The sequence below is a fragment of the Orcinus orca genome, chromosome 3 (genome assembly GCF_937001465.1).
Source record: "Orcinus orca chromosome 3, mOrcOrc1.1, whole genome shotgun sequence".
NCBI classification, from domain to species: Eukaryota; Metazoa; Chordata; class Mammalia; order Artiodactyla; family Delphinidae; genus Orcinus; species Orcinus orca.
This window is the reverse complement of record NC_064561.1, coordinates 121,371,096-121,398,112: the sequence shown is the minus strand read 5'-3', so window position 1 is coordinate 121,398,112 and position 27,017 is coordinate 121,371,096. Positions and strand designations below refer to the sequence as shown.

At 38.2% G+C, this 27,017-nt stretch overlaps 1 protein-coding gene across 1 annotated transcript in view; it reads left to right on the top strand.

Moving 5' to 3' along the window:
• The window catches only part of MSH3 (mutS homolog 3), a 183,564-nt gene that overhangs the window by 116,859 nt on the left and 39,688 nt on the right, over positions 1-27,017 (top strand). Inside the window, exons 18-19 of the mRNA XM_049707736.1 lie at positions 1,763-1,870; positions 7,615-7,726. Coding sequence (XP_049563693.1) covers positions 1,763-1,870; positions 7,615-7,726 — 220 coding nt within the window. The remainder of the gene's footprint in view (positions 1-1,762; positions 1,871-7,614; positions 7,727-27,017) is intronic.

Genomic DNA, 27,017 nt, shown 5'->3' with positions numbered 1-27,017 from the left:
TCAGTAATTAGAATTAGGGACAGAATCAGCCACAGTCCAAGGGATAGATGAGTGGTAAGATCTAAAATTGAAGCCAGACCAGAAATGACAAGGCCTGATCACTGGGCAACCACTCAGGGGTGTTACATCTGTGCATCACGTGGCATCTTCAAAACTGAGTTTTTTTGTTTGTTTGTTTGTTTTTTTGCGGTATGCGGGCCTCTCACTGCTGTGGCCTCTCCCATTGTGGAGCAGAGGCTCCGGACGTGCAGGCTCAGCGGCCATGGCTCACGGGCCCAGCTGCTCTGCAGCATGTGGGATCTTCCTGGACCTGGGCATGAACCCATGTCCCCTGCTTCGGCAGGTGGACTCTCAACCACTGCACCACCAGGGAAGCCCAAGAGTCATTTTTAAGGTGAAAACTTGGTGCTCCTGTCTGATGGCAGGGGCCAGTCTCCTTTGTGCTTGGGATTTTGCACAGACTGCTAATACTGTTAGTGGGATTCATGTTGTTTGTTTTGATTAACTTTAATTCAGGGAGAAATTGATAAATTGTATTCATTATGCTCCATCTACTCAAAGAAGTTTAAAATATACTGTAATGTAAAGATATATTTTTCAGTTCACAAATTTTTCAATTCACAAAGTTAATGCAGAAATAAAACTGGATATTTAACGTGTTGTTTCTAGTATCTGAAAAAGTCATTTACATAGAATAGTCTAATATTAATAAAAAATCAGAAATTACAGATTCTAAAAGATCAATACAGTATTATAGTAATAACTAATCACATAGTAGCTTAATCTGGATGTCATTTTCAAGCTAGGAAGCACTCTAAAAACCTTTGGATTTAAGAAGCAAACAGACTAAATCTCTGTTTCTGAAACCCATAGTACAATACAGAAATATTTTTTAAGAGAAGCATTCAGCATAACAGTCATCACTTTTGTGGGGACCTTCTATAAAAGGGTATAAGGGACTCCTGTGACAAGAGATAATGGGATAATCTAAGCAAAAAAAAAAAAAAAACAAAGAGAAGGAAACTCCCTGGATATATTCCTATATTTTTTCTTGAATAAGTCTTTCAGTAAAGTCTTTTAAGCTTTTAGATCACCAGCTACTTAATTGGCCAAAGATTTGAGTCAATGGCAGACCTATCGAAAAACAAGTCTAAGGTTTAATTTCTATATGAATTATTAATAAGACAACTGACGGTTACTGAAAAAAAGTACCTTTCTTCTTGCTTGCCTTCAGTGAAATTTATTACAGTGTCAACTCTATGGGCTAGATGTTAAATAAGTACATCAGATGGATTTGGGCTCTACCATCGAGAAGTTTCCAGTCAATGTGAGAGAAAGATAATAAGACTGTTATTCCTAGTTTGGATGATGCTGTGAAGGAGAAGCACAAAGGAAGGCTGACCCATTTGGCTAGTTCATGACATTATTTAAGCTAAATGAAAATGATCACTACATTAGTGTTCATTAGGTCTGAGTTGAAGTGTCATGGTCAGATGAAATGTGCAATAAGGTATTAATAGTAGACATCTTTTGTATAGAAACTTTTAAATATATATATTTCTTTCCAAGTGAAAGAAAAAGAAGCCTCAATCAAGTTATTAAACAGAAAAGTAGTTCACTGTAATTTCCACCTTTCTTAGCTGCTAGGTATGCCTGGTTATTTTGTTTATGCTCATCTAAGCTAACAAAATGATTACTTATTGTGCAGCTTTTACAGGTCTAAGAAATCAGTTTGCTCACCTTGTTGTTGTTGTTTCTGTAGGAACTTCAGTGAACATTATCACTCCTTGTGTAAAGCAGTACATCACCTAGCAACTGTTGACTGCATTTTCTCCTTGGCCAAGGTCGCTAAGCAAGGAGATTACTGCAGGTAATGTGTTTTTTCATTTCTCCCCTTTTCCAGTGCTTTAGAACAGATAGAATTATTCAATTAATTTCAGTGTTTCTATTGTAAGGTATTAAAATTACTCAAATATGTTGAACTCTTGGTAAAGCTGAATGTCATACACATATAGCTTGATTTAAAATTAAGAAATTCCTTTCTTGCTGTACCATTGAGTGCAGTGAAAGCAGATATTCACTATAACTAGAGGGGAATGTTACATATTTCAATTTTTAGGTTTATGTGGGTGACATTTTCATAAAGGAGCAATCCTTTCATTTGTTAGCATTCACTGGAACACTTTATGATATGTTTAACTTTATAATTATAAAAGTCTCATTTAAATATCATCTAAATCAGATATGGGGGAGAGTTAAGGTATGATTCATTTTGAGGCAAATTGCACTCAGTTGCTCTTCCTGAAGTCCAAATCTTAAGCATCAGCTAAATCTTTGACTCAGTGCTCTATCCTCTAGGCCCACTGGGGCACAAGGGTCCTGCTTTCCTGACCCACTGGGGTGGCAGTCCTGTTCCTGTAGATTTGCTTGGCAAAGGTTGGGCCCCTAGGGCTCCAGGCCACCCAGCTGCCACAGTGGCTCTGTGCCTGGGCCCTGCCCATGAGGTAGGTCTCTTTGGTGGCCCCACTTCTGCTGGTGCTCTGTGCCTGAGCTCACTCTGGCAGCTGCCCCAGACCGGAATTTTTCACTGGTGGCTCTCTGTGACTCCTGTGGGCATTGCCCTATCGGGGGCTCTCTGGGGTCTCTTTTATAAGAATACTAGCCCATTCTTGAGGGTTCTGCCCTTATGACCTAATCATCTCTTAGGGGTATAGTTTTGAATACCAGCCTGGTTTTTGACAACTGACTTTAAACAAGTTTCGTAACCTGTCTGATCCTCAGTTTCTGCATTGACGAAATAATACCTGCCTCTTAGAAATGTTGTGCAAATTAAATGTGATAAAGACATTATGAAACTTCTAAGCAGGACCAGGTAGATGATAAACACTTAATAAACAGCAATTGTTACAGATGTTTATTCAAAAATCAGAAAGAATTAAGTATTGTAAAAGTTTTTTGTCTTTAATAAAAAATATCTGAGCCTAAGGGTTTTTAATATGTTTCATACCTATAATAATTTATTTTTTAAAAGTCATTTTTCGTTTTCTATCAATTCGCAATCTTGTCTGTCTCTTTGAACATGGTAAGCATAGTTATCTTAAAGTCTGTGTCTGATGATTCGAATATCTGTAGTCCTTGTGGGCCTGTTTCTATTGTCTGTTGTTTCTGTTCATTTTCATTCATGTATCTCCTTAAATGCCTGGTTATTTTGATTATCTTGTAGGCATTGTATTTGCAAAATCATTTTTAGAAATAATTTGATGTTATATTTCTTCTGAAAGAGTCACATCTCAATACACTAACGTCTGGCATCACTTAGTCCTTATCAGGGCTTGAGGTGATTCAGAGATTCAAAGGCTCAAATATTCAAAGGTTCAAAGATTCAGAATCTGCATTTCTCACTTCATATGCACTCTTATGCCTGATGCGCAGCCTTTGGTATCTCAATCCAGATTAAAGCTGTCCATAGTGCTCAGTGTCAGCCGTTCCCTCAGTAATTGGCAAACAGTCTCCCTGACCCTCAGTTCTACCCCAGATCCTGCCCTGGTAATTCCTTGCTGTCCTGTTAGTTGTCAGGAGCCTTCAAGTAGCTGTTTTCTGTACTTTATCCAACCTCTTACTTGTCCTCAGTACGATTGTTCCAAACCACCTCTTCTATCAGTAAGACAATTTCAGGAAATGTTGCACACTAAAATACTATTCTAATTGGATACTATATATTTTATATTAAGAAAAATCCACCTGAAAAATTTAAATGAAAAATCACACCATAACCTTTAAGTAATATACTCAGTCTCTTTTTTAGCAGCCATAAAATTGAGTGTAAATAGCCATGAAATAGGAAACGTTTATCTAAAATACCTTTTAAACTAGTACTTAAGTATCTGAAGTTTATACTTTTTTTCCTTAGATTTCCAACTTGTTTAAAGATTTCAGTGCATCTGAGTTATTGCAGTTAAAATTGATTATTTGGCTTCATAATTACAGTCTCTTCTTTCTAAATGCTATTAGGACACTTTATTCACTAGAGTCTAAATCTTTATGCAGAAGTTCTTATTCTAGGTCTTTCTATCCAATTCGTATTCTGGACATTATACTGTTTTATTAATATGGATTATGTTTTGTTTCTCTGGGGCGTTTAAAGGAGAATGATGCAATTTTAAAAATATAAAATAAGTAAATTTGTTCAAGTTCAATGTTTCATTCTTTTCAGGCAGAATCCAGATTTTCTCAGTTCTTTCTCTTCAGTGCCACAAAATGCCCTCAACATGATTTTCATATCTTTCTTGCTGTAACTGTCCTGTCCTAGTATATCATCTCAGCTCTCTGAATAATCATTTGCTTCTTACTATACCAGGAAGTGTTTTGTCATTATGTAATTTTGATAGTAACAGAATAAGTCAGTGTAGATTTTAGAGCAGAAAAAATCAAATTTTTATTCTAAAGTGAAAACCTTCCTGGGAAATCATATCAATGTCATGAATATATGTTGATTTCACTTGGCAGAGCACTTAGAATTTTATTTTAAAACTGATATCGCTTACAGTTGGTTTCATCTTTTTTCTTTTACAGTAGATTCATAACCCATTTAGGTAAAAACTGTATTTTAAAATTATACCCTAAAATTCAAAAACTGTCCTTTTCTTGTAATTTTAAATGTCCTTTTCCAAAGGATGATTTCGAATTGTTTACTCAGAAGATACTTTAGTGACTTTCTTTGAGAAATGTGAGTGTACATTCTTGGGGTTTTGTTAGCCAGATATATTTAAGAAGAATTTAAGTATTTATTTAGGAAAGTAATATTTCTTGGTGTTTTGAGTAAGTTCAGAAATGTGCTTATATGTGAAAGTTCTGAGTCTAAGCACTTGAGGAGGTCACTGATAGGATGTTAAGATGAAAAAGACCAGCAAGTGGCCAAGAAATTGATGAAAAGACGTTCAACCTTAGGAATCAGTGATTGCAAATTAAAGCAATGAGGTCACACTGTTAAAAATTAGAAAGTTTGATAATACCAACTTTAGATAAGGGTATGAAAAGTCACCTTTCATATCCTGCTGGTAGGAGGGTAAATTGATACAGGTATCTCATCTGTTAACAAATATGCATGCCCTATGATTTGGAAATTCTGCTTCAGGAATTTCCTCTGGCTTAGAGAAACACTTGGAAATATGCACATGAACACGTATATATCGGTGTTCATTGGAGCATTGTTTATAACAGTGAAAATCTAGGCAGTCTAAATGTTCAACAGTGGAGAACAGCTAACTTATTATTCAGCACCTTCCAAAGAATGCTGAAGTTCTGACAAGAAATGATCTGTAATCTTCTGTATTCCATGCCATCAGGGTTCACTGGACCTAATTTCAGCTTTGAGTTCTTTAAAGGTCTTCCAAAGAACAAAGAGACAATTTACCTTTTTTTTTTAAAGGAGAATAAAATTTATTCTGTCTTGCATTTACCAGATGGGTCCATTGGACCCTTTTATAAATCAAAGATTCATTTTGGGATCTTTAATGATTTTTATCTTGCTAATGTCTGGAATGCTTTACTATTTCATCATCCTAGGAATGATTTCATCACTGTTTATCAATTTTTCCCAGTATGCTGTAAAAGTCTAAAGTCAGAAGGAAGCTGGAGAATGATGATGCAAAATTAAGATAGAAATCACTGTCACATCATTCTTCATTTTTCTCATTGTATTTTCCGAAGAGTTACATCATCTTTCAAGAAGGTATATAAGAAGACTGGAGATGCCACTCTTGTAGTTTGCTTCTAACTTTGAGGCTACACAGTTGAGAACTCAGAATTTTTCGTTTCTCACCCATAATAGCAAAGAGAAAAAAACTGATGGGAGACATTTCATTGTTACTAGGTTATTCAAAAGATGAATGTGAAGGGAAAGATAGCAGTGCTCTAGATACTAATGATGGTGGTGAAATTTCTGGTGTAAACAAAATCTCAGATTATGAGTGTGTGGATAATAATATCCTAGGCGCACTGTCTCCAACTCAAGAATTAGTGTGTGAGTAATTTATTTGTGAGGGCAAAATGAAATGTAGTATTCTTATCCAGTTTGTTATTCCAAAGGAAACACACAGCATGCAATACTTAGTGACAAGAAACGGGACCATCCTGTTTTGCTGAAAGGACGTCTGGGAGTATTCTTTTATGATATTTGTGCGCTAAAATTTACTTGATGCTGTTTGCTGGTGGATAGGTGCTGAAGGCAGGAGATTGAAAGAAAATCGATGATATAAAATAAAAATACTCATTTGATTGATTATTCTAATTGTATTTATAAACGTAAGTGCAAAAATGTTTTGCAGTTATGAAACAAAGAAGATGGCTTGTCTTCTCTTTTACAAAATTATGAGCTTTAAAAGATTTCAAAAAAATTCTTCAAACAGTGCATTTTTTTTTCAAACAGTGCATTTTTGTTGCAAGTGGTAAAAGAATCAGAAATAATGATAAGCTAAAACCTATTAGAAATGTATTGAAATCTAGAATTAGTATTTATAAATGAATATGGTCCAGGTGCATGCATGACAGCTTATGAACAGTTATTTACATTCACAGTGTGTTGCCCATTCCAGGTATATATGCCTTCAAAACCAGGAAATAGAGAATAAAAATATGAGATTTGCTGTATTTGAATTCTTACTAAAATTTGTCATGATTTTTTTCACTATTCTTTTATTTGCATTTCTACATATTACTTGTAAAATGACTTAGAAATACTTAAAAAATAAATGAAAGATTCCATTGGACCCATATGGTAAATGGTGAAATCTGCCTTTTATATGTATTGAGGAATATTAAGGGAGAAAAAAAGTAGTTGTGGAATGATATCTTACAGTATGATTTTTTTTTTTTAAGAAGAAATCACAAAGCAATACAATCAGTGTATATAAACTTAAATGCAGAGAAGAAGGTTGGAAAGAGTAGACTCCAAACTGCTCTCAGTGGTAACCTCTGGGGAGGAGACTGAGAGAAGGACAGTGCTCACAAGAGCTTGGATAGATAAAGCTATAGATAAAAACAGAAAGATAAAACCTTAAAAAACAAAACCAGCAAAACAAACAAACATTTTTTATATCAAAAAAAGTGAAAGATACTAAAGACCATATAAAGATGTTTTAATTAAACAGAATATGAAACTTTTAGGTCCTTCTGTCCCCAAGTCCAACACACAATTTTTATTAATGTAATAATTAAATCTAGAAATAATTTTGCCTGATTTTCTTTATTTTGCTTATTACTAAAAATGATTTAAGTAGCAATAATCTGAACTGTAGTTTCTATTAATGAAAATATTTTAGAGAATAGTAGAAAAATAAAAAGGATCTCATAAAGGTAGTTACGGAGCCATCGTAAGACTCTGCTAAAGTTTGTGCTTCGGAGCACTATAATTATAATTGTCTTTCCAATTCTGATTCTGCAGTTGAAATTTAACTTTTATACTCAAAGACTTATTCTGAACATATGTTCTTAAAGTCCATGTTTAAGGTTTTGTTGTGTGTCTGACAGACTGGCCACAAAAATTTTCATGCTCTTAGAGATTTTTTTAAAGGCTGTTTCCTTGCCTTGTAAATTGAAACATGCTTCTTTTCGCAGACCAACTCTACAAGAAGAAAGGAAAATCATAATAAAAAATGGCCGGCACCCTGTGATTGACGTGCTGCTGGGAGAACAGGGCCAGTATGTTCCCAATAGTACAAATTTGTTGGTAAGTACCACATCATGGCCAAAAATAAGTGAAAGATGATAACACTAATCTCAAACTTTTAAATACCAAATAATGTTTTAAAAATTTACACAAGTTTTACCTTAGGCTTTAAATCAACTAATCCTTGGCTGTAGTTTTATATTCACCACCAAATATGGAATCAGTGCTATTTCCAATGAAAGACTATCTATAGAGGGAACAATTTAGCAACTAAAGGATTAGCCTTAATTAGTTATCCTTGGTAATCCAGGGAAAATATTTTATATTTATAAATGCTCGCAGATGCTAATGGGGTAGAATCATACCATGGTTTTGCAGATTCCTGTTGGTGTATAGTATAGGCTTTGTCTTGTGCTCTACTGTTTTCAAACATTCTGTTAAAGAATCACAGATGCTTCAGCTGATTTCAGTGATAAGAATTTTTGTTATATGGGCTAGAGTTCTCTTATACTACATTAATGATTTAAAATACTTATTCATTTAACACATACTTACTGAGTTCCTATTTAGCCCCAGGTAGTGAAGCAGAGTATTAGGACAGAGAGTGGGAAGGAAGACAGAAATATCCCTGCCCTTAGAGAGCTGGTGGTCTAGCAGAGAAGATAGTTTATTACAATACAGCTGGGTCAGGCTAGGGTACAGGAGACCAGGTGTCATGGAGCACGTAGCAGGTTGACCTAACCCAATGTAGGGGGAGCATTTGCGAAGTTTCCCAGGGATGAAATATTGACTGAAGAGAGTGAGTCACTGCAGGCCAGGGAAATGGAGAGGAGTATTCCAGGTCGGAAACCAGCATGGTAGAGTCTGGGAGTGAGACAGGGTGGGTTCAGGGAACTGAAAGATGTTGAGGAAGGTTGGGACATAGAGTGTAAAGAAAAAAGTGTCAGAAATAAGGAAGAGGCCAATCTGTTTAAAGCCATGTTAAGGAATTTAGATTTTTTTTTCCCCTAAAGGATTGAGAATACTAGCAAGAGAATGATTAAAGCTGGGGAAAAAAGTGAACTCTGTGTGTATGTGTGTGTGTGTGTGTGTTACATAGAATTACATTGTCAAAGATAAACAGAGCTGTATACTACCACACACTAATTAAAGTGGCAAGGGTGGTTTTATTCAGTAATATTATTGCATAGGGAAAAGAGTCCAGCTTGAACTGAATTCAACTTCAGTTTGTACAGAGGTGACTGGGTGTCTTAAAGGGAGAATGAGGGAGTAGGGAGGAGTGGTGGGTGTGGGCAGGTTCAAGGAAGTGGGAACAGAAAAATTGAGAAAGGGGTTTGGTTAGTGTGAGACCCTTCTGGGTTTATTAACTGGCAACTGTTGCTAATACCCTCCCACAGGGACTGAGAAGGACAGTGAGAGTTATCTGCATGAATGTTTGCATTTCAATGAATGTTTGCATTTCACGCAGCTCTAGGTGGTGGAAGATTTACCTCTTAGAGGGGCAGAGAAAGGATTTATAATTGCAAGCTTTCTGAAGTAACTGCTCTAAGAGAAGGTTCGGGGTCTATCTGCCTATCACCACGTTTTGGCTGGAACAAGTATAAATTCTCTCTTGGCAGTGTTGTGCTTTTGTAGGCAGGCACTTTAAGGGGGACTGGGGTCATCCCACGAATGCAGCCTTGAGCAGTTAGAAGCTCTGCTGGCTTTTGTTCTGGTCTCTTAGTGGGGAGGGTAAGTGAAGTCATTTGTGCTGAGAGGGTTGCAGTTGTTATAGGCCAAGGTTGGGGCCTAGTCAAGAAGAGGGCTCAGAGGAGCCTGACTAGAATTTAGTCAAGGAGGGAGTCTTTGTCAACACAGAGGAAAATTATCTGGTGATGAGATGAAAGAATTAATATGTAGGGAATAGTTAAGTGAGAGAGATTGTATCAGAGAATGAGATGCCTGACTTCAAGATTTCAGAGGTAGTGTTCTGGGTGAGGGCAAGATCCTAGGTATGGCCATGGAAGGTAAGTAGTGGAAGTGGAGAAGGTCTTCGGGGATGAGGAGATCAGGGAACAGCATTTGAGAAAAAGGCAACCATATGCACATTGAAATCATCTAAAACAACAGGATTTGTAGTGGAAAGTGAAGGTGGTCCAGGTGTCAGAGATTGCGAGGGATGGAGACTGGTGACCTGGAGGTAGATGTAGATGCCTGTGGTGAAGACAAGCAGAGATGGTAAAGCCCTGAGGAAGCAGATATGGGAGAACGTTTGAACCCTGAGATACATGTGACAGGATGTGGCAAAAAGCTCATCCTTGAAATGAGAGGACTGCAGGGGAATAACAGCCAGCTTTCAGTCTAAGTCAGCGTATGAAGGAAATGTTAAGCAAGGAAGTTAGAAACATAGAACTATTGGGGAATTTTTCAGAGGATAGTGAGAAAATTGAAATGTAGGGGAGCAGTTGGAAATTAGGTCAGAGAAAGGAAGCCCAGGAGAGCACGGGAGTTGGGAATATCACAGAGTATTCCATCTTGGGCTGTGAGCAAGGGTGACAGAGATGTGAGCCTGGTGAATTTGGTTGACCACAAGGGTGGTGAGTGAAAGGAAATGCTTTGAATTACATCAAGTTTAACGATACATTCTGATATTGCCAACTAAAAAAATGCATGCACAGTGTGAGAGTTGTGAGTTGAGTTTTATGTGGGACAAAGTGAGGGCTATAGCCTGGGAGACAGCATTTCAGATAGCTCTGAGAAACTGCTCCAAAGAGGTGGGGGGGAAGGTCAGTGTTACATATGACTTTAGTGAAGGGGGTGCATGCGGTCAAGTACACGTTTTCGCGGAGGCTCGCTGCTAGTCACGAGGAGCAGATGTCACTGTTAATGATTTTAGTGCTTTTCTAGATATGAGGAGATGCAAGAATGGGGCTCAAAATGTCCTCCTGAAAACATCTAACTATCTGAAGTCCTGTTCTGCCAGTTTTTCCCAGAGCACAGAGTGCCTTATTCCTGATCTCCACCCTGAAATCCTTCCAGGGTGTGTTGAAGGTCAGCGGTTACAGTGGTTTGTGACTTAGTCCTTGTAGAGGCAGATGGCAAGTGGCAATTTTTCGTTGGCAATATCATCCAAAGACTTGTAGGAGTACATAACCAGATCCCCAGTGTCTGTAAACATGTTTATTCTCATTAGGGAATTTGTAAGTTACTTAATTTATCAAACCAAGTTAATAAGTACTTGGAAGTACTTATTACAGGAAGTCTCTGTGAACATAAGAATTTCTTTTTCAGTTTCCATAATACCAGTAGGGTGTTACTTTTCTTGAGAAAGTAATAGAGTTGTACCATATAGTACCTTGGTTTACTTATAAATCACTTGAAACATCATTTCCTGTTGTTATTCTCATCCTCCAAAACACCAATCACGTATGTTATTCTTGACATTGAATTTGTTTTTTCCTTTTTTTATTCTTTTTTTCCCCCTCTTTTAAGTAACGTATTACACTATTTAAAAAAGCAAGATTTGAGAAACTAAATTAGCCGAATTACAGGAATGTTTCAAAGAAACATTGAACTCTTACTTTTAAATTTTTACAAAATAAGTGTAGTGATTTATTCCAGCAAGCACCTCAGAATATTCCAGAATATTCATTTCTTTTACATATGCTTTTTCTAACTTGAGTAGGAGTTGATATAGAACTGTTGCTATGGTGAAGTGCATTCTTTTTTGCAGGGTATAAATTTCTATATAGGGATACTGTTGAAAAAGAACTTACTATGTAAAACTCAATTTTAAATATTTTATAGGTGTTAATTATAAAATACACTCTGAAAATAATTTCCTGAAAGTCAGGTGGCATCGTTGCTTTTGATAGTCATGTAATTTTAAGAAATGGTCTTTTGCACATGTAATTATACTTTTCTGGATTCTGTATTATATGAACTCATTGTAATGCTTCTAAACAAGCCAACTTACTGCCTGCTTTTCCTCAACCGGTTTTAAGAATACTCATTTTTTTTCACATTTCACAATCTTGCATTGATTTATGAATTTTTTACTAGCATTGTTTTATGAATATTTTATTCTTACAGATTTTGACACAGTTACTTTGTGTCAATATTGTGCTTGATTTCAGGCTTACAAAGAAGAGACACAATACCGCTCTAATTTGGTGGGAGATAGATCCAATTAAATTAACACTGATGGAGTACTTATAAAGGCTATGAGGGAACTAACGGATTATCCAGTACAAAAATTGGCAACAGACTTCAACAGGCATTTCAAAGTATAGGATATCCGAATGGTCAATAAACAAACTAACTTTTTTTTTTAACCTGCTACATTGGATTTTCTGGCAGGAATATAACAAAGAATCAAATAGAAAGGAACTGTGACTTTGAGGTGCTTGTGGGACATTTGGTGGAGATCCCAAGGTGAAGGTGGATATAAAAGCCAGGAGAGAGGGCTGAGCTGGAGTTAGGGATTTAAGAATCATCACAATGCATGTACAGGGAGTTTAGATTCTGGGTCTGTCACTCAGGGAGATTGTATAAAAATGTAAAGAAGGCTGAAGAAAAAGCCCTCTCAGGCATGACATAGAAGAGTCATTTCACTGAAAGTGGGTTTAGCTGAAGAGAATTTTTCAAGTATCTTTTAAATATATCCCTACCTAATTTTTAGCATTCAGTTATTGTTTCATCTGAACATCAAAAAAAATAGAAATACAAAAAATTTTAAAAAACAAGGTGTATATTCCTTTTTATCCTTTAAGACCTGGCTCTGCCTCCTCTTCTAGGAAACCTTGTTTGACTTCTGCAAGCATAATTGAAAGGAGTACGCTTTTAAACCCTCCCTTTTTGGTTCCCTTCCCTGACTCATTACATAATCTGAGTATTTGTAGACTTAGCAGCCACTGAATCTGCCCACCTCCAGTTTATTCTCCACTCTGCAGCCACAGGGCTTTTCCTAACCTGTCATATCACTCCCTTATTTGAATTAATGCTTAAAATTCCAGTCGTATAGTTCCCAACGTACTGCGCCACTAAGGGACTTGGCAGATGGTCTTCCCTCTGCCTAGAATGTCATCTTCCCCCACACCGTCCGCACCCACCTCCCACACACCCACCTCCCACCCCACATGCCCTCCAGCTCCTGCTTTTCTTTAAGTCTGGTCCTGGTGTCACATCCCGCACTAAAGCTTCCCTACCAAAGCTGGGATGGGTACCCCTGTCACATACCCACAACACTCTGTATTTCTCCCCAGTTTAGTCTTTATGCCACTAAATTGTAATTGCCTTTTTTTGGTTTGTGGTTCCCAGTGGATTATAAGCTTGAAGAGAACAGGGACTTTGCTTCTCTGCTTTAGTTATAATCCTACTGTCAATCACGGCTCTCTGGCACGTAGCAGGCATCTAATCAGATTTGTTAAATAAGGATTAACTTGAAGTCTTGAGCAGTCTCCAAGTCTTACTCCAAATCTGTGCTTTTTTCTTCTTCACAAAATGTTATTTTTCAGGATGTTATATGGGAAGTTCACAACTTACACAGTAATTATACTGTAGAACTAGAAAGGGACATTAGGGATCATTTAGTGTAACCACCTCTTCATACTTGTGAGTAAACCAAGGCCCAGAAAGGGGAGTTGACTGCCAGGGGTTAAGCTGAATAGTCTTGAACTATTTCCCAAAACATGAAAGTATGCTAAGGCAAGCCAGTGCTTTCCAACCTTTTTCACTTCGCAGCACACCAATAAAATGATGCTAGTGCTGGTACACTGGCATAAAAGGAGAAGGAAAAGGTTGCTCAGAGCAAAAGGAGGTTGTCCTGGGAGCTCTGACTGCCCCAGCTCCACCTGCCACTTTGAGGGTCAGCATCTTGGAACACCTGTAACCTGTGAAGCAGACCAAGACAGTTTGCCAAGACATACTGTTACCAACCAGGGTTCTTAGCCTCCTTAATCAATAGAAATTGATAAGAGGCCAAACAAGAAATTTAGGCAAGGCTTTATTGGGGCCCCTGCCTCAGCAAGGAGGAGCGAGAACAAGCAACAGGTTCTCTGGCTCACTCAGGGAGGCCAAGCTGGTTCCTTATATGAGGTGAGGGTAGGGGTGTGTCCAAGGGATGGGCTGGAGAGTGGCTTAGGGGGTTCGCCCACCCCTTTGGTGGTGCTGTATGCAGGGGGCATGCTCAGTACCCTGCTTTTGCTCCCGGCTCTTCAGAAGTGGCAGTTCGGTTTTTGGTCTCTTTGTATGTTGTTATCCAAAATTTACCCCAACTGCACATTCATGCAGTTGTTTTTAGTCTCATATAGTTTCTTTGTATTTTGTTTCTCGAGGAGACGTTTGTCCAGGTGCAAGCACTGCAGCAAAGGGTCCCAGGTCCCAGCCTGTCTCAGTACTGCTTGGGAAACGCCACCATAGCCCACAGCAGTCTCAGGATTGTTTACTTTTTAAACCAAATGACTTCGTAATGGATGGATTTTTTTATAGCAGTCCAAGGTGGAGTTTTTAGTTCGTGGTTTTTTTTTTTTTTTTTTTAATATAAATAATATAAATTTACCTTTTGGGAGGCAGAAAGGGAAAAGTGTGGTTGGTGGCTTCTAAATTTGTAAGAGGGAGGAAAATGAGTCAAATACGCACAGCAGGAAGATTCCCAGGAAGTGCTCGAATCCTGTGGATCTCTGTCACCCAAGGGAAATCCACAGCCCAAGTATTCTAGAGTGGGGCAGGATGGACACTAGAGTCCTGGTCACAGTTTCTTACCCTGAGATCAAGAAGGTGCCTTAGAACCTACTACCATGTGGGCACATAGTAGGAGCTCACATATTTGTTACAAGAATGATACTTGAAACTAGTCAAGTTGAGGTAGTGTGGGAGGAGAGCAAAGACCACAAACTTTCCATTTCCTCTCTTCTCCCAGAACAGATACTCCCAGAAATGCTTGTTTTGTCTATATAAATGTTAAAAGTAAGAGTGATTACAATAATGTGCATACCCTGTTGACTTTGTACCTAATGACAAAGCAGAGCAACAATAATGCATACCATAAAATATGTTTGAGTTGTAAGCTTAATTTAGTTCTATGGGCAGATTATTCTCATGATTCTGCTATAAATGTGTTTTCTTTTTAATTGAAGTTTAGTTGACTTACAGTATTATATTAATTTCAGGTGTACAATATATTGATTCAGTATTTTTATAGATTATTCTCCATTTAAAGTTGTTACAAAATAATAGCTATATTTCCCTGTGCTATACAATATAGCCTTGTAGCTTATTTATTTTACACATAGTAATTTGTATCTCTTAATTCCCTACACCTATCTTGCCATTCCCCTGTTCCCTCTCCCCACTGGTAACCACTAGTTTGTTCTCTATATCTGTGAGTCAATTTCTATTCTATTATATTCCTTCGTTTGCTTTACTTTTTAGATTCCACGTGTAAGTGGTAACATAAAATATTTGTCTTTCTCTGTCTGACTTATTTTTCTAAGTGTAATACTCTCTAGGTCCATCCACATTGTTATGAATGGCAGAATTTCATTCTTTTTTACGGCTTAGTGTTATTCCATTTTATATATATGTACCACATCTTCTTTATCCATTCATCTGTTGATGGACACTTAGGTCTCTTCCATATCTGGGCTATTGTAAATAATGCTGCTGTGAACATTGTGGTGCAGGAATCTTTTCAAATTAGTGTTTTTTTGTTTTCTTCAGATGCATACCCAGCAGTGGAATTGCTGGATCATATGGTAGTTTTATTTTTAGTTTTTTGAGGAACCTCCATACTATTTTCCATAGTGACTACACCAATTTACACTCCCACCAACAGTGTAAATGGGTTGCCTTTTTCAGCATCCTCACCAATATTTTTTATTTGTAGACTTTTTGATGATAGCCATTCTGACAGCTGTGAGGTGATATCTCATTGTGGTTTTGATTTGCATTTCTCTAATGATTAGTGATGTTGAGCATCTTTTCATGTGCCTGTTGGCCATCTGTATATCTTCTTTGGAAAACTGTCTATTCAGGTCTTCTGCCCAATTTTTAATGCGGTTGTTTGTGTTTTTGATGCTGAGTTGTTTATATATTTTGTATATTAATTCCTTGTTGGTCATATCATTTGTAAATATTTTCTCCCATTCAGTAGGTTGTCTTTTTGTTTTGTTGATGGCTTTCTGTGCTGTGCAAAAGCTTTTAGGTTTAATTAGGTCCCATTTGTTTCTTTTGGCTTCTGTTTCTTTTGCCTTAGGAAACTGATCCCCAAAAATACTGCTATGATTTATGGAGTTTTATGGTTTCAGATCTTTAATCCATTTTGAGTTTATTTTTATATATGTTGTCATAAAGTGTTACAATTTCATTCTTTTAAATGTAGTTGTTCAGTTTTCCCGGCACCACCTATTGAAGAGATTGTCTTTTCTCCATTGTATATTCTTGTCTCCTTTGTTGTAAATTAATTGATCATTAGTGTGTGGGTTTATTTCAGTGCTCTCCACTCTGTTCCATTGATCTTTGTGTCTGTTTTTGTGCCAGTACCATGCTGTGTTGATTAGTGTAGCTTTGTAGTATTGTCTGAAGTCTGGGAGGGTGATACCTCCAGCTTTGTTCTCTTTTGTCAAGATTGCTTTGGCAACTAGGGGTCTTTTATGGTTCCATATAAATTTTAACGTTATTTGTTCTAGTTCTGTGAAAAATGTCATGGGTATTTTGATAGGAATTGCATTAAATCTGCAGATTGCTTTGGGTATTATGGACATTTTAACAATATTTTTTCCAGTCCATGAACACGGGATATCTTTCCATTTCTTTGTATCACCTTCATTTTCCTTCATTAATGTTTTATAGATTTCAGAGTATAGGTCTTTCACTTCCTTGGTTAGGTTTATTCCTAGGTATTTTTTTCTTTTTGATGCGATGTTAAATGGATTGTTTTCTTGCTTTTCTCTTTCTGATAGTTCACTATTGGTGTATAGAAAAGCAACTGATTTTTTTATATTAGTCCTGTATCTTGCAACTTTACTGAATTCATTTATTAGTTTTAATAGTTTTTTGGTGGAGACTTTAGGGTTTTCTATATATAGTATTATGTCATCTGCAAATAGTGACAGTTTTACTTATTTTCTTCCAATTTGGATGCCTTCTATTTGTTTTTCTTGTGTGATTGCTGTGGCTTGGTCTTCCAATATTATGTTAAATAGAAGTGGTGAGAGTTGGCATCCTTGTCTTGTTCCTGATTTTAGAGGGTAAGCTTTTAGCTTTTCACTGTTGAGTATAATGTTAGCTGTGGGTTTATCATATATGGCCTTTATTATGTTGAGATATGTTCCCTATATACCTACTTAGAGAGTTTTTATCATGAATGGATTTTGTCAAATGCTTTTTCTGTGTCTGTTGAGATGATCATGTGATTTTTATCCTTCCTTTTGTTAATGTGGTATATCACATTGATTTTGTGAATATTGAGTCATCCTTAAGCCCCTGAAATAAATCCAACTTGATCATGGTATATGACCCTTTTTATATATTGTTGGATTTGGTTTGCTAATATTTTGAGGATTTTTGCATCTATATTCATCTTAGATATTGGCCTATAATTTTCTTTTCTTTTTTTGTAGTGTCTTTGATTTTGGTATCAGGGTAATGGTGGCCTCATAGAATGAATTTGGGAGTGTTCTGTCATCTTCAGTTTTTTTTGGAATAGTTTGAGAAAGATAGGTATTTGCTCTTCTGTGTATGTTTGGTAGAATTCCCCTTTGAAGCCATCTGGTCTGGACTTTTGTTCACTGAGAGGTTTTTTAAATTACAAATTCAATTTCACTACCAGTAATTATATGTTCAATTTCACTCCTAGTGATCATTTGTTCAGATTTCTTCTTGATTCAGTTTGGAAGGTTGTCTCTTTCCAGAAATTTGTCCGTTTCTTCTAGGTTGTCCATTTTGTTGGCATATAACTCTTCATAGTATTCTCCTATGATTTTTTGTATCTCTGTGATATCAATTATTATTTCTCTTCTTATTTATTTGGGCCTTCTCTCTTTTTTTTCCTTAATGAGGTTTATCAATTTTGTTTATCTTTTCAAAAAATCAGCTCTTGGTTTCATTGTTCTTTTCTATTTTGGGGAGGGTGGTTGTCTCTATTTTATTCATTTCCTCTCTGATCTGTATTATTTCCTTCCTTCTTCTGACTTTGACCTTTGCTCTTCTTTTTCTAATTCCTTTAGATGGTAGGTTAGCTTGTTTCTGTAACATTTTTCTTGTTTCTTGAGGTAGGTGTGTATTGCCATAAACATACCTCTTGTAGCTGCTCTTGCTACATCCTATAGATTTTGGAGTGTTGCATTTCCATTTTCATTTGTCTCAAGGTATTTTCTGATTACCTCTCTGATTCCTTCATTGATCCATTGGTGTCTTAGTAGCATGTTGTTTAGTCTCTGTGTGTTTGTGTTTCTCCCATTTTTCTTCCTATAATTGATTTTTAGTTTCATATGGTTGTCATTGAGAAATGCTTGATATAATTTCTACCCTCTTAAGTTTGTTGAGGCTTATTTTATGGCCTAGCATGAGAACATTCCATGTGCAGTTGAAAAGAATGTGTATTCTACTGTTTTTGCATAGAATGTCCTGTAGACAGCTGGTCTAATGTGTCATTGGAGACCACTGTTTCCTAATTGATTTTCTGTCTGAATGATCTGTGCATCCATGTAAGTGGGTGTTAAAGTTCCCTACTATTATTATATTATTGTCAATTTCTCCTTTTATGTCTGTTAGTATTTGCTTTATATACTTAGGTGCTCCTCCATTAGGTTCATATATGTTAGTGAGTATTATAGCCTCTTCTTGTATTGATTCCTTTATCACTATATATTGCCCTTTTTTTGTGTGTTTTGTTATAGACATTGTTTTAGAATCTATTTCGTCTGATATAAATATTGCTACCTCCACTTTCTTGTTGTTCTATTAGCATGAAATACCTTCTTCCCAACCTGACTTTCAGTCTGTGTGTTTCTTTAGCTCTGAAGTAAGTCTCCTGTAGGCAGCATATAGATGGGTCCTTTTTAAAAAAATCTCAGTAGCCACACTATGTCTTTTGACTGGAGCATTTAGCTCATTGACATTTAAATTCATTATTGATAGGTATGTACTTATTGGCATTGCCATTTTGTTACTTGTTTTCTGGTTGTTTTTGTAGTTCTTCTCTGTTCTTTTATTATTATTTTAGTTGCTTCCCTTTTGGCTTGATGATTTTTCTTTTGTGGTGTGCTTGTGTTCTTTTCTCTCTAGTTTTTGTTTACTTATTGTAGGTTTTTGATTTGTGGTTACCTTGGGATTTATTTACGTTGACCTATAACTGTCTCTACTTGTTTTAATTGGTAGTCATTTAAGTTCAAACACATTCTAAAAGATGTGTTTGAACAATTTTTTACTCCCCTGTTAGAGGACAGTGGGAATGAAAAGTCCCACCCAGGGCTTCCCTGGTGGCGCAGTGGTTGAGAGTCCGCCTGCCGATGCAGGGGACACGGGTTCGTGCCCCGGTCCGGGAAGATCCCACATGCTGCAGAGCGGCTGGGCCCGTGAGCCATGGCCGCTGAGCCTGTGCGTCCAGAGCCTGTGCTCCGCAACGGGAGAGGCCACAACAGTGAGAGGCCCGCATACCGCAAAAAAAAAAAAAAAAAGTCCCACCCAACTGAGAAGGCATCCTGAGACCAAACGATGAGGCAGGCAGCCCCATATAATCAATGCGTCAGTTTATTATAGGGTAACTTACTCACAGGGTGCAATTGGGATTGAGGAGACAGTGATACGGAGGCATTCGTAGGTGCAGTCTGCACTGCCGAGGGACCATTGAGACAATTTTATAATTGACCTAGGGTGTGGGGGATAGGTGCTTGGAAACAGAATGTGCATTCCTAAATTAAATTTATGAATGGGTAACTAGTCTTGTGGGCACTAGGAATACATCAGTGAAGGTTTTCATCATTGTTTGGGGACTAACACAGCATAGAGGCCACCTGATCCTAATTATTATTAAACAATATCTGTTAACTCAAAGCCCTTAACGACAGAGAAGTGATTTACTGCATAGTACAGTCCTGGGTAGTGTCAGTGGAAGGACAGGAGAGACTCTAAGGGCCCAAGATGGCATCAGTTAACCTAACAGCTATATATCCCCTCTCCCACATTTTGTGTTTTTGATGTCATATTTTACATTTTCATGTTTATCCCTTTACGGTTGTTCATTGTAGTTACAGTTCCTTCTACAATTTTTTGTCTTTTAATCTCATACTAACTTATTTAAGTGGTTGATCCTCAGCTTTTACCATATATTTGCCTTTACTACTGGGATTTTCCTTCTCTATAGATACTTACTTTATGTTATAGTCTCTTCCACTTAGAGAAGACCTTTGAACAGTTCTTTTAGGGTAGCTTTAGTATTGATAAACTCTTAGTTTTTGCTTGTCTGAGAAGTTCTTTATCTCTCCTTCAGTTCTAAATGATAATCTTGCTAGGTAGGTTATCCTAGTTTGCAGGTTTTTCTTTTTCAGCACTTTAAAAATATCATACCACTCCCTTCTGGCCTGCAAACTTTCTGCGGAAAAATCAGCTGATAACGTTATGAGGGTTCCCTTATATATGACTGTTTTTCTCTTGATGACTTTAGAATTCTCTCTTTAACTTTTGCCATTTTAATTATGGTATATCTTAGTGTGGGTCTATTTGGGTTCATCTTGTTTGGGAGTCTCTGTGCTTCCTATACCTGATTATCTGTTTCATTCTTCAGGTTCAGGAAGTTTTCAGCCATAATTTGATCAAATATATTTTTGACCCCTTTTTCTCTCTCTTCTCCTTCTGGGACCCCTATAATGCAAATGTTGGTTCGCTTGATGTTGTCTTAGAAGTCCCTTAAACAGTTCTCAGTTTTTAAATTTGTTTTTCTTTTTGTTCTTCTGATTGGGTGATTTCCATTATTCTATCTTCCAAATCAGTTGTGCATTCTTCTGTATCACCTAGTCTGCTATTAATTCCTTCTAGTATGTTTTTCATTTCAGTTATTCTTAAGTTCTGACTGGTTCTTTTTTATACTTTCTTGGTCCTTGTTACAATTCACACTGTGTTCCTCTATTCTTTTCCCTAATTCAGTTAGCATGCTTATTACTAATGCTTTAAATTCTTTATCTGGCAAATTACTTATTTCTGTTTCCTTAGTTGTTTTTTCAGAGGTTTTCTCTTGTTCTTTTGATTGAAACAAATTCCTTTGTCTTATTATTTTACTTAACTTTCTCTGTCTGTGTGAAATTAGGTGAAACAGTTACCTGTTGTGGTCTTGAAGGGGTATCCTTGTGTGGGAGTGACCTTATATAATCTGAATGTGCCCAGTGCCTTTGGTGGGAGAGCTAGATCTCACATGAGCATGAGTCACATCTTTCCCCAGGGTGTGCTAGAAGCCATCACCTTGGTAGGCAATGGGATTGGAGGTGGAAGGCCCAGGGCCAGAGCCAAGTGAGAGCTGGAGCTTCTCCTCTGCTCTGTGGCCAACACCACCCTACTGGGGGCAGGGGCAGGTCCCAGGGTGCAGGAGCAGAAGCCCTGAGAGTTGGGTCCAAGCTGGCTCCATTCCCTCAAAGTGTGTGCTCTTGCTCTCCCCACTCCCGGCACCAGTACCCTCGCCCCAGAAGGGAGCAGTGCTGGAGCAAGAGAGTCTGGGTGCGGGCTGTTGGCCTCAGCCACTGTCAGATCCTGAGACTGCTTCTGGTGTGCTGCCTCTGTAAGTGCCAGTAATGGCTGCCCCTGCCCTGTTCAGATGCTGTTCCCAGTCTGAGCCGCCTTTTTGCTTTACAACTGAGCACTCCCCTCGGCTGCTGCAGCTCTCACCCTAGTGTGGAACTGCGCCGTAGAGCAGGCGGGGCCGTTGTGGGCACTTGGCCTAGATCTGGGCACGGGCTGTGGTGGTCCTGGCCACAGTCAAAGCCCAGGACCACTTCTGATGTTCTGTTTCTATCAGCACCAGTAACGGCTGCTCTTACCCCATTCAGATGCCATTCCGGGTCTGGGCTGGCAGTCCCTTGCAAGTGAACATTCTCCTCAGCTGCAGCAGCACTCACCCTAGCATGGAGCTGTGTCACAAAGCAGGTGGGGCCTGAGCGGGTGCTTGGTTCAGACTAGGGCATGTGCTGGAGTGGTGGCAGGAAACCTTCCAGAGTCCAGTGTAGTTTCAATTTGCTTTCTGCACCTTGTTTCAAGAGTAAGGAAGTTTGTGTGCACTCTTCGGGAACGTTGTCTAGGTTTCTTTCAGCCTTCCTGTTAGTCCCACTGGCTTTCTAACCAGCTAAGGGGACTCTTCTTCCCTGTGTTGGACCCCAGGGCTGGGGCGCCCAATATGTGGCCTGAACCGCTCACTCCCCAGGAGGGATCCCCCTTCTCTTCTATGTCCTTTCCCAGGGGCATAGGTCCTGACCTGATCGCTTCGCTTCCCTTCCTGCCTGATTCTTTGTGGATCTTTCTTTTTGTTTATTTATTTTTGTTTAAAACAATATTTTTTATTGAAATGTAGTTGATTTACAGTGTTTCAGGTATACAGCAAAGTGATTCAGTTATATATATATATACGTATATGTATATATATTCTTTTTTGGATTAGTTTTTGTAAAAGGTTATTAGAAGATACTGAAAATAGTTCCCTGTGCTATACAGTAGGTCCTTGTTTTTTATGTATTTTATATATAGTAATGTGTATTTGTTAATCCCAAATTCCCAATTTATCCCCACCACCCCTTCCCCTTTGGAACTATAAGTTTGTTTTCTGCATCTATGAGTCTATTTCTGTTTTGTAAATAAGGTCATTTGTATCCTTGTTTTTGTCTCTCTGTGGATCTTTCTTACAGTTTTGGTTGTACAAGAGTCTTTCAGCCAGTCTCCAGTTTATCCTCAGTGAGAATCACTATAAATGTGTTTTTCATATAGCATTATCATCATATATTGTTAATGATTGGAGGAAATATTAATGGCATTTGAATGTTATTTTCTATCATTTCTGTCTTCTCGTGCTCCTTTCTTCCTGGATAAACTGCTTTTTTTTTTTCTAAACAGTTTTTTTAAAACTCTTTTTTTAATTAATTTTTTTTATTGGTGTATAGTGGATTAACTAATGTTGTGTTAGTTTCTGCTGTACAGCAAAGTGAGTCAGTTATACATACACATATATCCACTCTTCTAGATTCTATTTCCATACAGTCCTTTCAGAGAATTGAATAGAGTTCCCTTGCTAGGTTCTTCTTCTTATTATTATTATGTATCTATTCTATATATAGTAGTGTGTATATGTAGGTTCTTTTTTTTTTAACATCTTTATTGGAGTATAATTGCTTTACAATGGTGTGTTCGTTTCTGCTTTATAACAAAGTGAATCAGTTATACATATACATATGTTCCCATATCTCTTCCCTCTTGCATGTAGGTTCTTATTATTTATCTATTCTATATATAGTAGTGTGTATATGTCAATCCCAGTCTCCCAATTTATTGCCCCCCTTCCCCCACTGGGAACCACAAGTTTATTTTCTACATCTGTGACTCAACTTCTGTTTTGAAAATAGGTTCATTTGTACCATTTCTTTAGATTCCACATATAAGTGATATCATATGATATTTGTTTTTCTCTTTCTGACTTACTTCACTCTGACAGTCTCTAGGTCCATCCACATCTCTACAAATGACCCAATTTCTTTCCTTTTTATGGCTGAGTAATATTCCATTGTATATATGTACCACATCTTCTTTATCCATTCCTCCGTTGATGGACATTTAGGTTGCTTCCATGTCCTGGCTATTGTAAATGGTGCTGCAATGAACATTGGGGTGCATGCATCCTTTTCAATTATGGTTTCCTCTGGATATATGCCCAGGATTGGGATTGCTGGATCATATGGTAGCTCTAATTTTAGTTTTTTAAGGAACCTCCATACTGTTCTCCATAGTGGCTGTATCAATTTACATTCCCACCAACAGTGCAAGAGGGTTCCCTTTTCTCCACACCCTCTCCATTGTTTGTAGATTTTTTGATGATGGTCATTCTGAACAGTGTGAAGTCATACCTCATTGTAGTTTTGATTTACATTTCTCTAATGATTAGTGATGTTGAGCATCTTTTCATGTGCCTCTTGGCCATCTGTATGTCTTCTTTGGAGAAATGTCTGTTTAGATCTTCCACCCACTTTTTGATTGGGTTGGTTTTTTTTTGATATTGAGCTGCATGAGCTCTTTGTATATTTTGGAGATAAATCCCTTGTCAGTTGCTTCGTTTGCAAATATTTTCTCCCATTCTCTGCGTTTTCTTTTTGTTTTGTTGATGATTTCCTTTGCTGTGCAAAAGCTTTTATTAGGTCCCATTCATTTATTTTTGTTTTTAATTTCGTTCACTCAGAGGTGGATCACAAAAGATCTTTCGGGCTTCCCTGGTGGCGCAGTGGTTGAGAGTCCGCCTGCCGATGCAGGGGACGCGGGTTCGTGCCCCGGTCCAGGAAGATCCCACATGCCGCGGAGCAGCTAGGCCCGTGAGCCATGGCCGCTGAGCCTGCGCGTCCGGAGCCTGTGCTCCGCAACGGGAGAGGCCACAACAGTGAGAGGCCCACGTACCGCAAAAAAAAAAAAAAAGATCTTTCTTCAATTTATGTCAGAGAGTGTTCTGCCTATGTTTTCCTCTAAGAGTTTTATAGTATCTGGTCTTACATTTAGGTCTTTAATCCATTTTGAGTTTATTTTGTGTATGGTGTTAGAGAATGTTCTAATTTCATTTTTTTTTACACGTAGCTGTTCAGTTTTCTCAGCACCATTTATTGAAGAGACTTTTCTCCATTGTATATTCTTGCTTCCTTCACCATAGATTAAAAATATGGAACACTTCATGAATTTTCTTGTCAAGGATAACTGCTTTTTAAAGTGTTCTGACCTGTGCAGAATGTTCCTCTTCTCTTTTCCTATCTCTTACTCATCTCCAGTGATTGAACTACTCAGCCTTCAAGACCCAAAATATGCTACTGCCTCCTTAGAGCCTTCCCCATCACTGTGGCCAGAAATAATTTCTTTCTATTCTAGCACTTTCTCTATTCCTTTTTTAAAAAATTCTTATCGTGTACTACTTTTTGGTACATGAGTGTAGTGGGAAAGTGCCTGACTGTGATGGGAGATGTAATTTCAAATCCTGCTCTGCTGTTAGTTTACTGTCATCTCAGATAGGCCACCATACTCGCTGGGTCTTGATTTCTTCATCTATAAAATGAAAGGGTTGGGCAGAGTAACAACTAGCTCTCAGTGGAACGTAAATTGGGAAGCATGTAGATGTTGGAAGGATTTGGACTTTTATCTTGGTATCTCACCATACAGCCTGTACTCCTCTCCAGCCTCATTCTCCCCCTTTCTGTTTGGAGTTTGCCTTGGGTTAAAAGTGCAGGGATTTGGCTGAGAGCTTGTCTGGACGAAGCTTTCACTGAGGAGTGTCTTACTGTAACGTGCCACTGATTGACGTTTTCAGGGAATAAAGCACTTTGATACCGTTGAACTTTTTCAGCAGTCTGCAGCTATTATAAAAGTAGTTCTACCATGATTCCTTTTTTTTTTTTTTCTCGGTACGCGGGCCTCTCACTGCCGCGGCCTCTCCCACTGCGGAGCACAGGCTCCGGACGCGCAGGCCCAGCGGCCATGGCTCACGGGCCCAGCCGCTCCGCGGCATGCGGGATCCTCCCGGACCGGGGCACGAACCCGTGTCCCCTGCATCGGCAGGCGGACTCTCAATCACTGCGCCACCAGGGAAGCCCTACCATGATTCTTTTTAAAGGATAGATGTCAACATCTGTACTTGTCAAGGAAGAAAGCAGTTTTTGCAGAAAATTAGGTGATACTCAAGTCTTGGAAATTAACATTGAACAATTTTATCTTTTTTTTTTTTTTTCTGCTATGCATCTCCTGACTTCAGGGATATTCTGACTGATCATCGCTGTAGTTTACCCAGTGAGAAATCCAAGGATGCTGGCTCTGAGCTAGAGCAGCACTCTCATTTAGTGGTGACTGTGATTTCTTGTCATTGAGTAGGGATTCCCTTTGAGACATCTGTCAGGGTGGTCTTCACTTAGCATCCCAGTTCTACTACTTAGTAGTTCTGCATTACTGGGCAAGGTAATAGTTAGCTTCCCCAAGCCTTTCTTTCCTCACCTGTAACATGAAAATACAGTGATACTAGTATTACCCCATGAGACTGTTATGAGAACTGGATGAGATGACGAATATAAAATCTTGAGCACAGTGCCTGGCACTTGTTGTCTATGATTTTCTTATGATACCTTGAAGTTTACCTTTTTTTTTTTATCTTTACCTCTTTTTTCTCCCAAAGAACATGGCATTAAATGTGGAACTTGATTAGCTATCTTAAAACTTACTGATTTAAATTCAGTGTTTTGACTCTTAGTACACAATACTAAGATCTTATGACATGCTATCCAGACATTGCGAATACTAAGGTAAAAACTTTAAAGAATGAAATTCTAGCCTCTCCAAAGGTTCATCAGAGTAATAGATGCTATCCAGAAACAGTCCCCTTGGTGCAATACTTCACCTTTTGTTCCCTGTCATTCATCCATCCATCCACCCATCCATGTGTGGTTTCTTGAGAACTTGCTCTGTGCATGGCATCTTGCTTGATGCTATCACAGGTTTGGGCACTGTCTAGGCCAGTCCTGTTGGGTGCATTACTAGTAACTTTAGTAGGCTCCAGAGTGGGTAGTGGTTTTTTGCCAACTTTTGGCTTCTGGCTATTCTGTTAGAATGCTTACTCATCCAAACTGGTCTTCCAGATAGATTTAATGTATCTTTCATATCTGACACCCTTTGATATGTGGTACCTCAAATACATATGATCCTCACTAAAAGATAGATAAACACATTAAATAGGTGAAATTCCTTGATCATGTATGTACTTGCTATGTCATCTTGGGAACTAGAGAGGAAAGGCAGTCACATATCCCTGACTAGTTTTACAGAGAGTACAAATGACTTTTTGAAATGTGAGTTCTGTATACTTTATAAACTTGGGTTATATATTAATCTTTTTGACCAATCTTTATAAAGTATTCACCTATAATTTCTTTTTTTTTTTTTTTGCGGTACGCGGGCCTCTCACTGCTGTGGCCTCTCCCATTGCGGAGCAACAGGCTCCGGACGCGCAGGCTTAGCGGCCATGGCTCACAGGCCCAGCCGCTCCACGGCATGTGGGATCTTCCCGGACCGGGGCACAAACCCGTGTCCCCTGCATCGGCAGGCGGACTCTCAACCACTGCGCCACCAGGGAAGCCCTAGATGTATCTTAATACTATATAAATAT